This window comes from Homarus americanus, unplaced genomic scaffold, assembly GCF_018991925.1.
Source record: "Homarus americanus isolate GMGI-L3 unplaced genomic scaffold, GMGI_Hamer_2.0 scaffold34921, whole genome shotgun sequence".
NCBI classification, from domain to species: Eukaryota; Metazoa; Arthropoda; class Malacostraca; order Decapoda; family Nephropidae; genus Homarus; species Homarus americanus.
The window spans coordinates 16,300,907-16,315,521 of record NW_024741901.1 but is presented as its reverse complement, the minus strand read 5'-3'; the positions used below and the strand labels follow the sequence as shown (position 1 = coordinate 16,315,521).

The 14,615-nt window shown below is 41.7% G+C and overlaps 1 protein-coding gene across 1 annotated transcript in view; it reads right to left on the bottom strand.

The window, feature by feature from the left end:
• Positions 1-14,615, bottom strand: part of LOC121876127 (histone acetyltransferase KAT7-like) — a 181,311-nt gene that overhangs the window by 73,048 nt on the left and 93,648 nt on the right. Inside the window, 2 exon segments of the mRNA XM_042381064.1 lie at positions 6,344-6,530; positions 12,440-12,666. Coding sequence (XP_042236998.1) covers positions 6,344-6,530; positions 12,440-12,666 — 414 coding nt within the window.

Sequence of the window (14,615 nt, the reverse complement as noted above, 5' to 3'; positions counted from 1 at the left end):
CTTCCACAATTTGATAAGTAATGTGGCTTTATGGTCTAAAGCAGCATTTCTTGTTGAGATTACCAGTCATCTAAATAGAATAGGTTAAATACTAAACTTCAAGGAAATAACCAGTTTCTTTCACAGCTTGTAAATCACATACCTGTACTTGTGTAAACTTTTCATCATGGGCTGAGCTGTTCTTCAAGGCAAATTACCTAATTTTCAAACATACCAAAATATGCTTGAAAACACTGAGAATCATAAAACTGGAAACCATGCAAGAAAGATAAAAATTCTTAAGAAGTTATAGCAAATGGCGCCAAAGCTTCAAGAAAGTTCATAAATATCTGCAACTGTTCAAAAACCTTTTGTACATCTTTCATGGATCTGAACAAGTTCAGTTAGAATCGACTGTTCAACAAAACTGTGACACACTTCACTCCGAGTTTATTAAAGAGAATATAATACAGTATATATACTGTACAGTTCTCAATTCTACAAATGTCTGCCTCAAAATCAGCATTTATATTTGTGTAAGAAGGTAACATTTATGCATGCATATTTGGCTGTTACATCTATGAACAAAACATTTACTCAAGAATCTTAACAAGTTAAAAAAAATTAAAGGACTGAACAATTATTTTGTTACTGGCAACAACAAAATTTATGGCAATATCATAATTGTTTCAGAAATGTAGTGCAAAAATCATATTAAGGTACCATAATTTTCACCCTATACCATCAGAGACATAATGAATAATAAACTCCATCTTATGGACATCATATTATTGACAGACTATTGTAGTGTATGACCTAGAGCTGACCCTCGCCCTACCAGATAGTGTATGACCTGTTGCTGACCTAACTCCCCAAGGTACAGTACAGTATAACCTGTAGCCGATCTAACCCTCAGGTAATGTATGACCTGTTACTACCCTAACTCCCTCAAGTAGAACAGGATCTGTAGTTCTCCTAACCCCCAGGTACAGTATGACCTGTAGCTGACCTAACCCCCAGGTACAGTATGACCTGTAGCTGACCTAACCTCCAGGTAGTGTATGGCCTGTAGCTGACTTAACCCCCAGGTAGTGTATATCTGTTACTACCCTAACTCCCTCAAGTAGTACATGATCTGTAGTTCTCCTAACTCCCAGGTACAGTATGACCTGTAGCTGACCTAACCCCCAGGTAGTGTATGGCCTGTAGCTGACCTAACCCCCAGGTACAGTATGACCTGTAGCTGACCTAACCCCCAGGTAGTGTATGGCCTGTAGCTGACCTAACCCCCAGGTAGTGTATGACCTGTACTGACCTAACCTCCAGGTAGTGTATGACCTGTTACTACCCTAACTCCCTCAAGTAGTACATGATCTGTAGTTCTCCTAACCCCCAGGTACAGTATGACCTGTAGTGACCTAACCCCCAGGTAGTGTATGGCCTGTAGCTGACCTAACCCCCAGGTAGTGTATGACCTGTGGCTAACCTCCAGGTAGTGTATGACCTGTTACTACCCTAACTCCCTCAAGTAGTACATGATCTGTAGTTCTCCTAACTCCCAGGTACAGTATGACCTGCAGCTGACCTAACTCCCAAGTAGGGTATGACCTGTAGCCGATCTAACCCTCAGGTAGTGTATGACCTGTAGCTGACCTAACCCACCAGGTAGTGTATGACCTGTAGCTGACCTAACCCATGTAGTGTATGACCTGTAGCTGACCTAACCTCCAGGTAGTGTATACCTGTTACTACCCTAACTCCCTCAGTAGTACATGATCCGTAGTTCTCCCTAACTCCAGGTACAGTATGACCTGTAGCTGACCTAACCCCAGGTAGTGCATGACCTGTAGCTGACCTAACCCCAGGTACAGTATGACCTGCTGACCTAACCCCAGGTAGTGCATGACCTGCAGCTGACCTAACCCCAGGTACAGTATGACCTGTAGTGACCTAACCCCCAGGTACAGTATGACCTGTAGCCAGCCTAACCCCAGGTAGTGTATGACCTATAGCTGACCTAACCCCAGGTAGTGTATGACCTGTAGCTGACCTAACCTCAGGTAGTGTATGACCTGTAGCTGACCTAACCCCAGGTAGTATATGACCTGTAGCTGACCCTAACTCCCAGGTGCAGTATGACCTGTAGCTGCCTAACCTCCAGGTAGTGTATGACCTGTAGCTGACCTAACTCCCAGGTACAGTATGACCTGTAGCTGACCTAACCTCCAGGTAGTGTATGACCTGTAGCTGACCCTAACTCCCAGGTACAGTATGACCTGTAGCTGACCTAACCCCCAGGTAGTGTATGACCTGTAGCTGACCTAACCTCCAGGTAGTGTATGACCTGTTACTACCTAACTCCCTCAAGTAGTACATGATCTGTAGTTCTCCTAACTCCCAGGTACAGTATGACCTGCTGACCTAACCCCAGGTAGTGTGTGACCTGTGTACCTAACCCGCAGGTAGTGTATGAGCTGTGTGACCTAACCCCCAGGTAGGTGTATGACCTGTAGCTGACTTAACCCCCAGGTAGTGTATGACCTGTAGCTGACCTAACTCCCAGGTAGTGCATGACCTGTAGCTGACCTAACCCCCAGGTACAGTATGAACTGTAGCTGACCTAACCTCAGGTGTGTATGACCTGTAGCTGACCTAACCCCCAGGTGTATGACCTGGCTAACCTCCAGGTAGTGTATGACCTGTAGCTAACCTAACCCCCAGGTAGTGTATGACCTGCAGCTGACCTAACCCCCAGGTAGTGTAGACGACCTGTAGCTGACCTAACCCTCAGGTAATGTATGACTGTAGCTGACCTAACCTGCGGGTGGTGTATGACCTGTAGCTGACCTAATCCCCAGGTAGTGTATGACCTGTGACCCTAACCTCCAGGTAGTGCATGACCTGTAGCTGCCTAACCCCCAGGTACAGTATGACCTGCAGCTGACCTAACTCCCAGGTACAGTATGACCTGTAGCTGACTTAACCCCCCAGGTAGTGTGGCCTGTAGCTGACCCTAACCCCAGGTAGTGTATGACCTGTAGCTGACCTAACCCTCAGGTAATGTATGACCTGTGACCCTAACCTGCAGGTAGTGTATGACCTGTAGCTGACCTAACCCCCAGGTAGTGTATGACCTGTAGCTGACCTAACCCCCAGGTAGTGTATGACCTGTAGCTGACCTAATCCCCAGGTACAGTATGACCTGTAGCTGACCTAACCCCCAGGTAGTGTATGACCTCAGCTGACCTAACCCCCAGGTACAGTATGACCTGGCAGCCCTAACCAGGTAGTGCATGACCTGTAGCTGACCTAACTTGCGGGTAGTGTGACCTGTAGCTGACCTAACCCCCAGGTAGTGTATGACCTGTAGCTGACTTAACCCCCAGGTAGTGTATGACCTGTAGCTGACCTAACCCTCAGGTAGTGTATGACCTGTAGCTGACCCCTCCCCAGGTACAGTATGACCTGTAGCTGACCTAACCCCCAGGTACAGTATGACCTGTAGCTGACCCTAACCTCCAGGTAGTGCATGACCTGTAGCTGACCTAACCCCCAGGTAGTGTATGACCTGAAGCTGACCTAACCTCCAGGTAGTGTATGACCTGTAGCTGACCTAACCCCAGGTAGTGTGATGACCTGCAGCTGACCTAACCCCCAGGTAGTGTATGACCTGTAGCTGACCTAACCCTCAGGTACAATGCTGACTGTAGCTGACTTAACCCCCAGGTAGTGTATGATCTGTAGCTGACTAACTCCAGGTACAGTATGACCTGTAGCTGACTTAACCCCAGGTAGTGTATGGCCTGTAGCTGACCTAACCCCTAGGTAGTGTATGACCTGTAGCTGACCTAACCCCCAGGTAGTGTGGCCTGTGTGACCTAACCCTCAGGTAGTGTGAGACCTGTAGCTGACCCTAACCCCCAGGTAGTGTATGACCTGTAGCTGACCTAACCTCAGGTAGTGTATGACCTGTTACTACCCTAACTCCTCAAGTGTACATGATCTGTAGTTCTCCTAACTCCCCAGGTACAGTATGACCTGTAGCTGACCTAACCCCCAGGTAGTGTATGACCTGTGTGACTTAACCCAGGTAGTGTATGGCCTGTAGCTGACCTAACCCCCAGGTACAGTATGACCTGTGGCCAGCCTAACCTCCAGGTAGTTGACCTGTAGCTGACCTAACCCCCAGGTAGTGTATGACCTGAAGCTGACCTAACCTCCAGGTAATTAGTGACCTGTAGCTGACCTAACCCCAGGTAGTGTATGACCTGCAGCTGACCTAACCCCAGTTAGTGTATGACCTGTAGCTGACCTAACCCTCAGGTACAGTATGACCTGTAGCGACAACCCCCAGGTAGGTGTATGACCTGTGCTGACCTAACCCCCAGGTACAGTATGACCTGTAGCTGACTTAACCCCCAGGTAGTGTATGGCCTGTAGCTGACCTAACCCCTAGGTAGTGTATGACCTGTAGCTGACCCTAACCCCAGGTAGTGTGTGGCCTGTGTGACCTAACCCTCAGGTAGTGTATGACCTGTAGCTGACCTAACCCCAGGTAGTGTATGACCTGTAGCTGACCTAACCTCCAGGTAGTGTGACCTGTTACTACCTAACTCCCTCCAAGTAGTACATGATCTGTAGTTCTCCCTAACTCCCAGGTACAGTATGACCTGTAGCTGACCTAACCTCCAGGTAGTGTATGACCTGTAGCTGACCTAACTCCCAGGTACAGTATGACCTGTAGCGACCCTAACCCCCAGGTAGTGTATGACCTGTAGCTGACCCTAACCCCCAGGTAGTGTATGACCTGTAGCTGACCTAACTCCCAGGTACAGTATGACCTGTAGCTGACTTAACCCCCAGGTAGTGTATGGCCTGTGGCCCTAACCCCCAGGTAGTGTATGACCTGTAGCAGGACCTAATCCCCAGGTACAGTATGACCTGTAGCTGACCCCTAAGTGGTGTATGACCTGTAGCTGACCTAACCCCCAAGGTAGTGTATGACCTGTGCTGACCTAACCCCCAAGGTAGTGTATGACCTGTAGCTGACTAACCCCCAGGTAGTGTTGACCTGTAGCTGACCTAACCCCAGGTAGTGTATGACCTGTAGCTGACCTAACTCCCAGGTACAGTATGACCTGTAGCTGTAACCCCCAGGTAGTGTATGACCAGCTGACCTAACCTCCAGGTAGTGTATGACCTGTTACTACCTTAACTCCCTCAATTAGTACATGATCTGTAGTTCTCCTAACTCTCAGGTACAGTATGACCTGTAGCTGACCTAACCCCCAGGTAGTGTATGACCTGTAGCTGACCTAACCTCCAGGTAGTGTATGACCTGTTACTACCCTAACTCCCTCAATTAGTACATGATCTGTAGTTCTCCTAACTCTCAGGTACAGTATGACCTGTAGCTGACCTAACCCCCAGGTACAGTATGACCTGTAGCTGACCTAACTAAGGTACTGTATGACCTGTGGCTGACCTAACTATATAAAAGAGTGTAGATTATGCATGGCACACTACTTGGCCCCACGTGGTGACCATGCTGAACTATACAGTATATAAGTGAATCCAGACTGTGCACAAAAAAATAAAGGGTCACAATACAGACCATGTATAAATCTGTATTAAGGGCAAAATGTACATGTACATTTGTCATGTTAGGCTTCCCAATATGAAATGTCATAACTCACATCCCATAAATAGGTTGAATTTCTCTCGAATTGTGGCAAAAATCAACAAATTTGAGATAGTTTCAATATATTTAGAAATTTTTTGGGGGGGGATAATTCAATCAACGCAGAACCTCAATGTATAAAATGAGCATGAGTTCAGCATACTAAGTAAACTGACAGAGCACAATTAATGCAGGCTAGTGATGGATCTACACCAGTAAACAGTGGTAGTGGTAGTATTGAACAAGAGAATTTATTTTCATAATAGTTACTGCAAAATTCAAAGAACAAATAGGGTAAAGAATCAGGGAGGGAGAAAGTGATGTTAAGGTACCATTCTGTTATGAGAATTTCAAATACTGTACAGGTACCATATAATTAAAAAAAATAAGGAATATGAAGGAGCAATGAACTGATTAAGTTACTGAAATAATAGATGTTCCTTTCTCAGTAACATGACTGGAAATAGATACGTAATGTGAAAAAATAAGGATGTAGAATATAAAAACTAAAAGTGTGTGAGAGAGTCAGCTTGCCACAAGAGTACAAGTATAGAAAAATGTGCAGAAATTATGAACAGTGAAGGTGGTGCACCTTAAGCCTTTATATATGAAATATAGAGACAGATATACTGTATTAACAAAGTACATCACAATTCAAAGTAAAAGAAATACAAATTTACATACCTTACTAAAGTATCCAATTATGTGACAACCCTCACCATCTGCTTGTGTCATAATGTAGAAGAGGAATGGCTCAACATCATAGTAGAGTGTTTTGTGGTCAAGGAAAAGCATAGCCAGTAAGCATAGATTCTGACAATAAATCTTATACTTTTTGCCATCCACTTCCCATACTGACAATTTGTCTTTTCTGAAAGTAAAAAAATAATACATAAGATGAAAGAAATTCTAGGCCACACATTGGTGCCTGGGGGGCAAAATGTAATAATTATTCATAGTAAATAAAATTTATAATAACAAGTAAAATAAAATAATAATGATAAAACAAATATTAATAACATCATTAATAATAATAATAAAGAACTAAAAAAAAAATCAAGACTAAGAAACGCTATACAGTCAACCCTCACTTTACGCGGTTAATGTAACCCACAGGGTACCGCGGAAAGTGAGAAACGCGTAAAGTGAATAACATAACATATGGGATTAATTGAAATAGAGACCGCACCCCCCAAACTCCACTTTTTGACACACACAACTATGTTGTAGTAAAAATATTATCTTAACTTTATGATAGTATGCACAATACTATTATGAGAAATATCAATAATATTAGGTTTTTAACACTTACATTAGTAGAAAAGATGGCTGCACACACGGGATGCGGTTGGTTCTGAGGCAGAGGGTATTGGCCCTCACTTGTATCAATTGTATCACTATCCACCACAGAGGCTTGCAGGGGCCTCTTTGTCAAACCCCCAAAGTCCATATAAGTCCATATCCTCACCATAATTATCACTATCACTGACTTGCTGGCTGTGGTGCGGTGAAGAACTGGTAATGTTTTGATGACTGGGCGACTCAGGCAAATGGTCGCCACACAACATGGCGGATGGCGGAGGTTGATCCAAAATGGCCCGGCTTGCCAGCCGTCGCAGAAGGGGGCACGCACCATGGAATGAGCATCCTGGGTTCCGCAGGGCACGCTAAATGGAAGCGGAATGGGACCGCGTAAAGTGAGGGTTGACTGTATACTGTATATGTTGCGTTGTCGTAAAAAAGAAATTGAGACCTGCAATTGTGTGTAAATGAGGCAGAAAGTCAGATCAGCAACCTGGGACTTGGTCATAATTTTTGTGATGCCACATGGCAGCAGGGTCTACCATTAGACAACACTCATACATGGACACACACACACACACATTTATGCACACTAATTACATGTGTATGTAAAATCTGTCTTATGTAGAAGTAGCACATTATATCCTCAGATGTCGTGAGAATGGTACCGAGAATTACAATGACAAAGCAAATCGTGATACTATATACTGTATCATTAACAAATACAGGATATGGGGCTGCAGTCCAAACAAATTACCTTGAGACACTACTTTTTCCTCACTTCAACACTGCTGTAGTTTTGTCTTCAAAACACCTTTTAACAAAGATAATCACCTTGAGTCTAAGCAACTGCTTCCTGGACTGCAATTGTTCAGTCTCAGAAAGGAGCAAAAAAACTTGAGGTTTAAATCAAGATTGAAGTGTGAATAAATAACGACAAGTGCTAACAGAAGATGCACCTGACCTGCCAACTTGTGAGGGCAGGGTAAGCTTTTGATTTTCTTCAGTTGATTGGTTGCTCTCAGCTGATATGAGTCCATAAAAAAACAGCAGCATCTATTTTACTTTCCTTTCTATTTTTGCTCATAGTACTGAAGGGTATATCAAAATATTCAGACACAATACAATTTACCCTGTACTGTACTTTATTGTACTGTATTGTATACAGGGGTCATCGTTATAAGTATCTTCATTATAAGTGGTTTCGCACTTACGTGGTCAAATAATTGAGGACCTCTGGGTAAAAGTCCCCACAGTTAAGAGGAGTCTAAGGCTGAAATCCGTTAATCTTTCGGAGCATAAGTGTTTGAGCAATTGAAACTCTCGCCTGCCTCCCATTCTCTTAAAGGTTATCCTTCTCACCCACACTATGCATGCTCAGTCCCAGTCGCCTGTGTCTACAGGCATTATTTTAAAGAGCCCCAAGAACCATAATTGCAGGTTGAACCTCCATAATCCGGCACCCTTTGGACCTGACCGTTGCCGGACAATAGAATTTTCCGAACCACAAACGGTCTTTGTAAAATACATAGTATTATTGCTGCGTCAATCTGATGCACCATATTTATAATTTTGTGCCTAATGTTTCTCTGGGCACGCTACACTGTCCTAAGGGCAAAGCTGTACTGTACATGTACTCAAAATAATGTACTAAATGATTACTAGAATTTTTGTCTAGTGCAAACTATAGCATGTTTATACAGTCAACCCTCGCTTCTGCGGTCCCACTTCTGGCGTTTCCACGTTCTGGCAGTACCCTGCGAACACGGAATGCTCACTTTCGCCGGTGTGTGTACCCTTTTCGCAGGCCGGCGCGAGCAGGGCGCCTAAGGTCGCCCAATCATCAAAACATTACGAGTTCTTCACCCGCCACCCACCAGGCGCCCAAGTCAGTGATAGTGATAATGATAGTGAGGATATGGACTTATATGGACTTGGGGGTTTGACAAAGAGGCCCTGCAAGCCTCTGTGGTGGATAGTGATCAATTGATACGTGACACAGGTGAGGGCCAATAATCTGCCCTCTGCCTCGGAACCACCCCCCCATCCCGTGTGCAGCTATCTTTTCTACTAATGTAAGTGTTAAAAACCTAATATTATTGATATTTCTCTTAATTATTAATTGTGTGTGCATACCATCATAAAAATAAAGTTATTTTTTACAAGCGTAGTGTGTCTGAAAAAGTGGAGTTTGGGGTTGGCCCAGTCTCTATTTCAATTAATCCCATATGTTATGTTGTTCACTTCTGGCGTTTTCTCACTTATGCAGCAGACGCCCGTCAGGTTCAATTGACTGCGTAAAGTGAGGGTTCACTGTAATCAAATTAATCACTATCTTATAAGAATTCCAGCAACGTAAATTATATTCTCCCCGGTCACTTGTGACATTATATAATCAAAAAACGAAAACTAAATCTAAAGGACAGAAATAAACACATAAATACTTCACTAGACCTTCAGTGCCAACTGTCAAACATGTCACTGTCACCTCCCCTTCCTCCCTCCCTCCCCCCCCCATCTTCCTAGCCAGGGTTTGGTGGTTTTAGGCTTAAAGTTTGTATCTTATATTATATCACAGACTAAAGTTAGGAGAATATAATTTGCATTGCTGGAATCCTTGCAAGACAGTGAATAATTTGAATCTAGACATCATATATATTTTGCACAAGAGATAAAATTTTTAGTACATTAGTTAAGTACATTTTAATAATGTACAAATTTTTCAACTGTATTTTTGGGTAGATTTACATAAATTTATTCATTTATTTTTATTCATTTACATGCACACACAATACTAAAAGAAATGTAAAAGAAATAAATGACCTAAGTGCAAACATGTACTGTACATGTACTAAATGATTATGGTATTAAATTTTTTATGTCTAGTGCAAATAATAGCTTGTTTACATCCAAATTAATCACTATCTTACAAGAATCCCAGCAATGTTAATTATATTCTCCCAGGGCATTTCAGTGGCATTTTATAAGATAAAAACTTAGTCACTCTTAAAGACTGATAAACACATATTAGACCTTCGCGCCAACTGTCAAACATATCACCTCACCTCCCTCCCCCACCCCCCATCTTCCCAGCCAGTAAACAGACCATTTCACATCCCTTGATTTTAGCTGAGTTAATTTATGAGTGTTTGTTTTAACATAATACTACCAAAAAACAATGTTTTGTTTATTTTAGATGGGCTGAGGTGCATCTGGGTAGACTCTGAGTCTTTTTAGTATTTTGTATTTCTCTCAAGTACCAAACTAAATTATTCCATTGAAACAACACTTCGATGAAAGTGCGACTGGTTTAAAGCGACCTCTCTTGGAACATATCTCGTGTTATATCCACGTTCTACTGTACAGTGTACAGTAATTATAATAAACGAAAATCGATGAACAATAATTCTCATTCTGCACTTAAAATGACAAAAACTTGCCAGAAGTTACAATTTCATTTAGGAAAGGAACGGAACCAGTGTTAAACAGAGGTGAACAGTGGTGAACAGTGCTTAAGTCAGTGAGAACAACTCAACAGTAACAGTCGTACCTGTTAACCTTCACACAGTGAGGTCCCAGGTACCCAGTGATAACGGCCCGTGAGCCCAACAACAACCAGCGATGTGTTAATCCGCTCTACGATAGGAAGACCTAAGACCAAACCTCACTCATATAACACCATCTGTGAAGGAATTACTACACCACATGTCCTTCATAACACCATATGTGAGGGAATTACACCACGCCAAGTCCTCATCACACCATCTGTGAGGGAATTACTACACCATGTGAGGTCCCTCATAACACCATCTGTGAGGAATTACTACACCACGTCAGGCCCCTCATAACACCATCTGTGAGGGAATTACTACACCACGTGATGCCCCTCATAACACCATCTGTGAGGGAAGTATTACACCACGTGAGGCCCCTCATAACACCATCTGTGAGGTAATTACTACAACATGAGGTCCCTCATAACACCATCTGTGAGGTAATTACTACACCACGTGAGGTCCCTCATAACACATTCTGAGGGAATTACTACACCACGTGAGGCCCTCATAACACCATTCAAGAGGAATTACTACACCACGCCAGGTCCCTCATAACACCATCTGAGGAACTACTACACCAAGTGAGTTCCTCCTAACACCATCTGGGAGGGAGTTACTACACTACGAGTTTGCTGTTCAACACCTAAATTAATCTGTATGTTCACTGTATGTTCCTTTACCTTTCTAATGAAGGCTTTTGTTAAACCACCAATGTATGTAATAAGTCATTTATGTCCAATGTATATTTTCAGCCTTCGGGCTGCAGAATTTTTTCAATAAACTGTTAATTATTATTATTATTATTATTAAATTGGTGATGTTTACCTGTAAAGAGGAAAAAAATATCTGTACAGTAAATGAAATAATAAAATAAATATGCTTAGGAGGCATATTAAGGGTAAATAACAAGTGAAATATTACAGAAACACTTGAAATACCTAGGAACGCACCAAACTCCACAAGGACCATATGTAAACAAAGGGTACGCCGAACTATACATAATAGCTACGGTGGGTACTAGTGGCTGCAAGGCAAACTAAAATTTTGCCGGACACGGAGGTGCCGGACAATAGAATACCGGATTAGGGAGGTTCAACCTGTATCAACTTTGTTATGTTTTTGGTGACAATGGTGGATTATTTTTGTAGCCGTCAGTACCAAACCGAAGCAAGGTGGTGTAGTGGGATGGATGTGAAATTAGAAGTTATATGTTGTAAGAAAAGTGGTGAGCATGTCTCAATGAACCACTTTCACTGAAATGAGAGTGTGATTGCATGGTTAGGTAGCTTGCACTGCATCAACACACTGACCCCAAACAACTTTAAGTACCTTAAATAAGTTGTAAAGCTAAACAATTTCATAAAATAATGTTTAACAAATGTTTCAAAGGTATATATATAACTGATAAAAGATATAAAATTAAACTTTATGAGTGTCACTTACAATGTGGCAGTCCCGATTAAACCCTATTCCTGTTAATTCTTATGGGAATTAATTCCCCTTTATGAGTGGTTTCATTAGCAGTGGCTTTTTTCTGGTCCCTCTTAACCACTTATTACGAGGACACCCTGCACTGTACTAATGAGAATGTGGCAGTTACCAAAAATGACCATCAAACCTGAATTTCCTTTAAATTTTCACACAGTAGTACAGAAACAAAGAGCGGAGTCAGAGAAAAGAGAAAGTGGAAGCAATAATGATGAGGTTAACAGTATGGATGAGTTTGCAAAAAGCTAATCACTGTCCTATCAAGGCCCTAAAACTTCAATCTCTGTGGAAAGGGAGAAATTCAGTTAAAATTTAAAGCTTTTAAACTTTCAGCATTAAACTTATGGCACAATTACTCTTTAAAAGTGCCTGTACATTGATCAATTACTCTTCAAAAGTGCCTACACATTGATCAGAGAGCCAAAAATTTTACCTATAGATTTCATCTCCTGGTGGGTGTTTCCATACACATTTAGCAGCATGTCTCTGCAATATAGTTCTGGATCTCATGTATTTAAGACAAAACTCGCAGATGTATATTTTTGGTTGCTGGTTGTAGTCGTCCGGGTACTGGGACTGATACCAGGCTTCCATCTCGTAACGACCCATTTCAATATAACGGATTCCTTTACTATCTGGAAGGCCTCTTAGGTCATCTTCCTGCAGGAAAATAAATATTCAATAGCATATTTATTGAAGAATTTATCACAACAATAAGCTTAAAAACTAATGAGAAATTTTGCTAAAATGTCAAAACAATATCAAAAGAATTACAAAAAGATGGAAAAAAGTTATACCCTTTGAGCAACACAAAAGAGCAAAATGTAAATTAAAAAAGGAATTAAAATTAGGTGTTTAGAACATGAGGTAATGGATATCACTAACACAATAAGAGATCTGAAGGGTAAGCAAACTGCTGACATATTGAAAGATTTAAGGGAGAAAGGAAAATATACTTAAAGGAGAGGCAGGGATTCCTATAGGAAAGTTTAGTTCAATATACTGTACTTGTACCAATACAGTGGTCCCTCGGTTAACAGGCGACCGGTTAACGAGATTTCGGTTAACGAGCTGCCTCTCATAAGATTCTTAAATTCGGTTAACGAGCAACCCCTCGGTTAACGAGTTTCTTACAAGCTGACCTCAACAAGTTTTGGCTTGCACTGGGCGGTCAACCAGCTGTAGTATTAGTCCGCCAATACATAAATCGGCTCTAGGGCTTAAATTCCTTACTATTTTAGTATATATCAAGAAGTTTATACTATTCAATAATTTTAAAAGTTTAATATTCAATTTTTTAGTCATTTTAACAATCATTGAACATAATTGAAGGTAAAGTGACTAGTTTAATGCGCTGCATCCAGCCTCTCTTTTACAGCAAACAGGCGCTAGTCTCTCTGTTTTCACTGGAGGTAAATATCTTGCTTGAGACTCTCTCTCAACTAAATGCGCCTTTTCTGTGTGTTTCCAAGCAAATTATTGGTCATTTTGAAATTTATTTTACAGATTGACAATATACAGCTTAGTGCAGTGCTATTTTAAAGAAAATATTCTTCATTTACAAATGTAAAGTTTAACTTTGAAAAAGCATCGCGGTTGACATTGTTTGAATCCAGCATTAGCCTAAGAGACCAAGAAAAAGCTATTTTCCAATCCAAACCAAGCAAGAAATCATAAAACATGAATAAGGCATTAGAACAAATGCGCTTATGCAAAGAATATGGCATGTCGACATCAACTGTGTCACAATTCTTGCACAGAAAGACAAATTTAAAGAAGTGAAAGTGAGAGACAAATCTACAAGAGTGTTTAAAAGTAGATCCCCACTGCAGAAACTGAGAGGATACTTACTTCATCTGGATTAGGAAAACAGATGAAAGGTGATTCAGTTTCTACTGAATTCATTTGTGAAAGAGCCAGGGAGATTTCTACTTAACATTTAAAGGCAGATCAACCTGGTTCTTCAGGCACAGAATTTGAAGATTTTCGGGCCAGCAAAGGCTGGTTCGAAAAATTTAAGAAAAGAAGTGACATTTTCAGTGTTGTTAGGCATGGTGAAGCTGCTAGTGCTGATAAAGAAGGCAGCAAATTCTTAGGATGAATTTAAAAACTGATGGAAGAAGAAAATTATCTTCCACAGCAAGTGTTCAATGTGGACGAAACTGGGCTGTTCTTGGAAAAGATGCCCAAAAAGAACATTCATCACTGAAAGATGAAGCTTCCCTCTTTACCCGGGCATAAAACCCATGAAAGACCGCTCCTACTTATTGCTTGGTGCCAATGCTTCAGGGATTTGACTGAAGCCTACGCTTTGTCTACCAATTTGAAAACCCCAGGGTGTCTACAACAGAAAGTGGTAAGAACAGCTAGGAGTTTATTGGAAGCCCAATCAGAAGGCATGTAGTGACAAGACAGCTCTTTAATGAATGGGCTGTTGATGTGTTTTGCCTCTTCCGTCAAGAAAGTCACCTAACCACCAATAAACTCCCTCTTTTAAAGGCTCTTTTCTCCTCATGGATACAATGCTCCGTCATGACCCCACCTTGCCAGAAATTTGAGAATAATTTGACTTTGTGAAAGTGTTGTTTTTGCCTCCAAACACTACATCA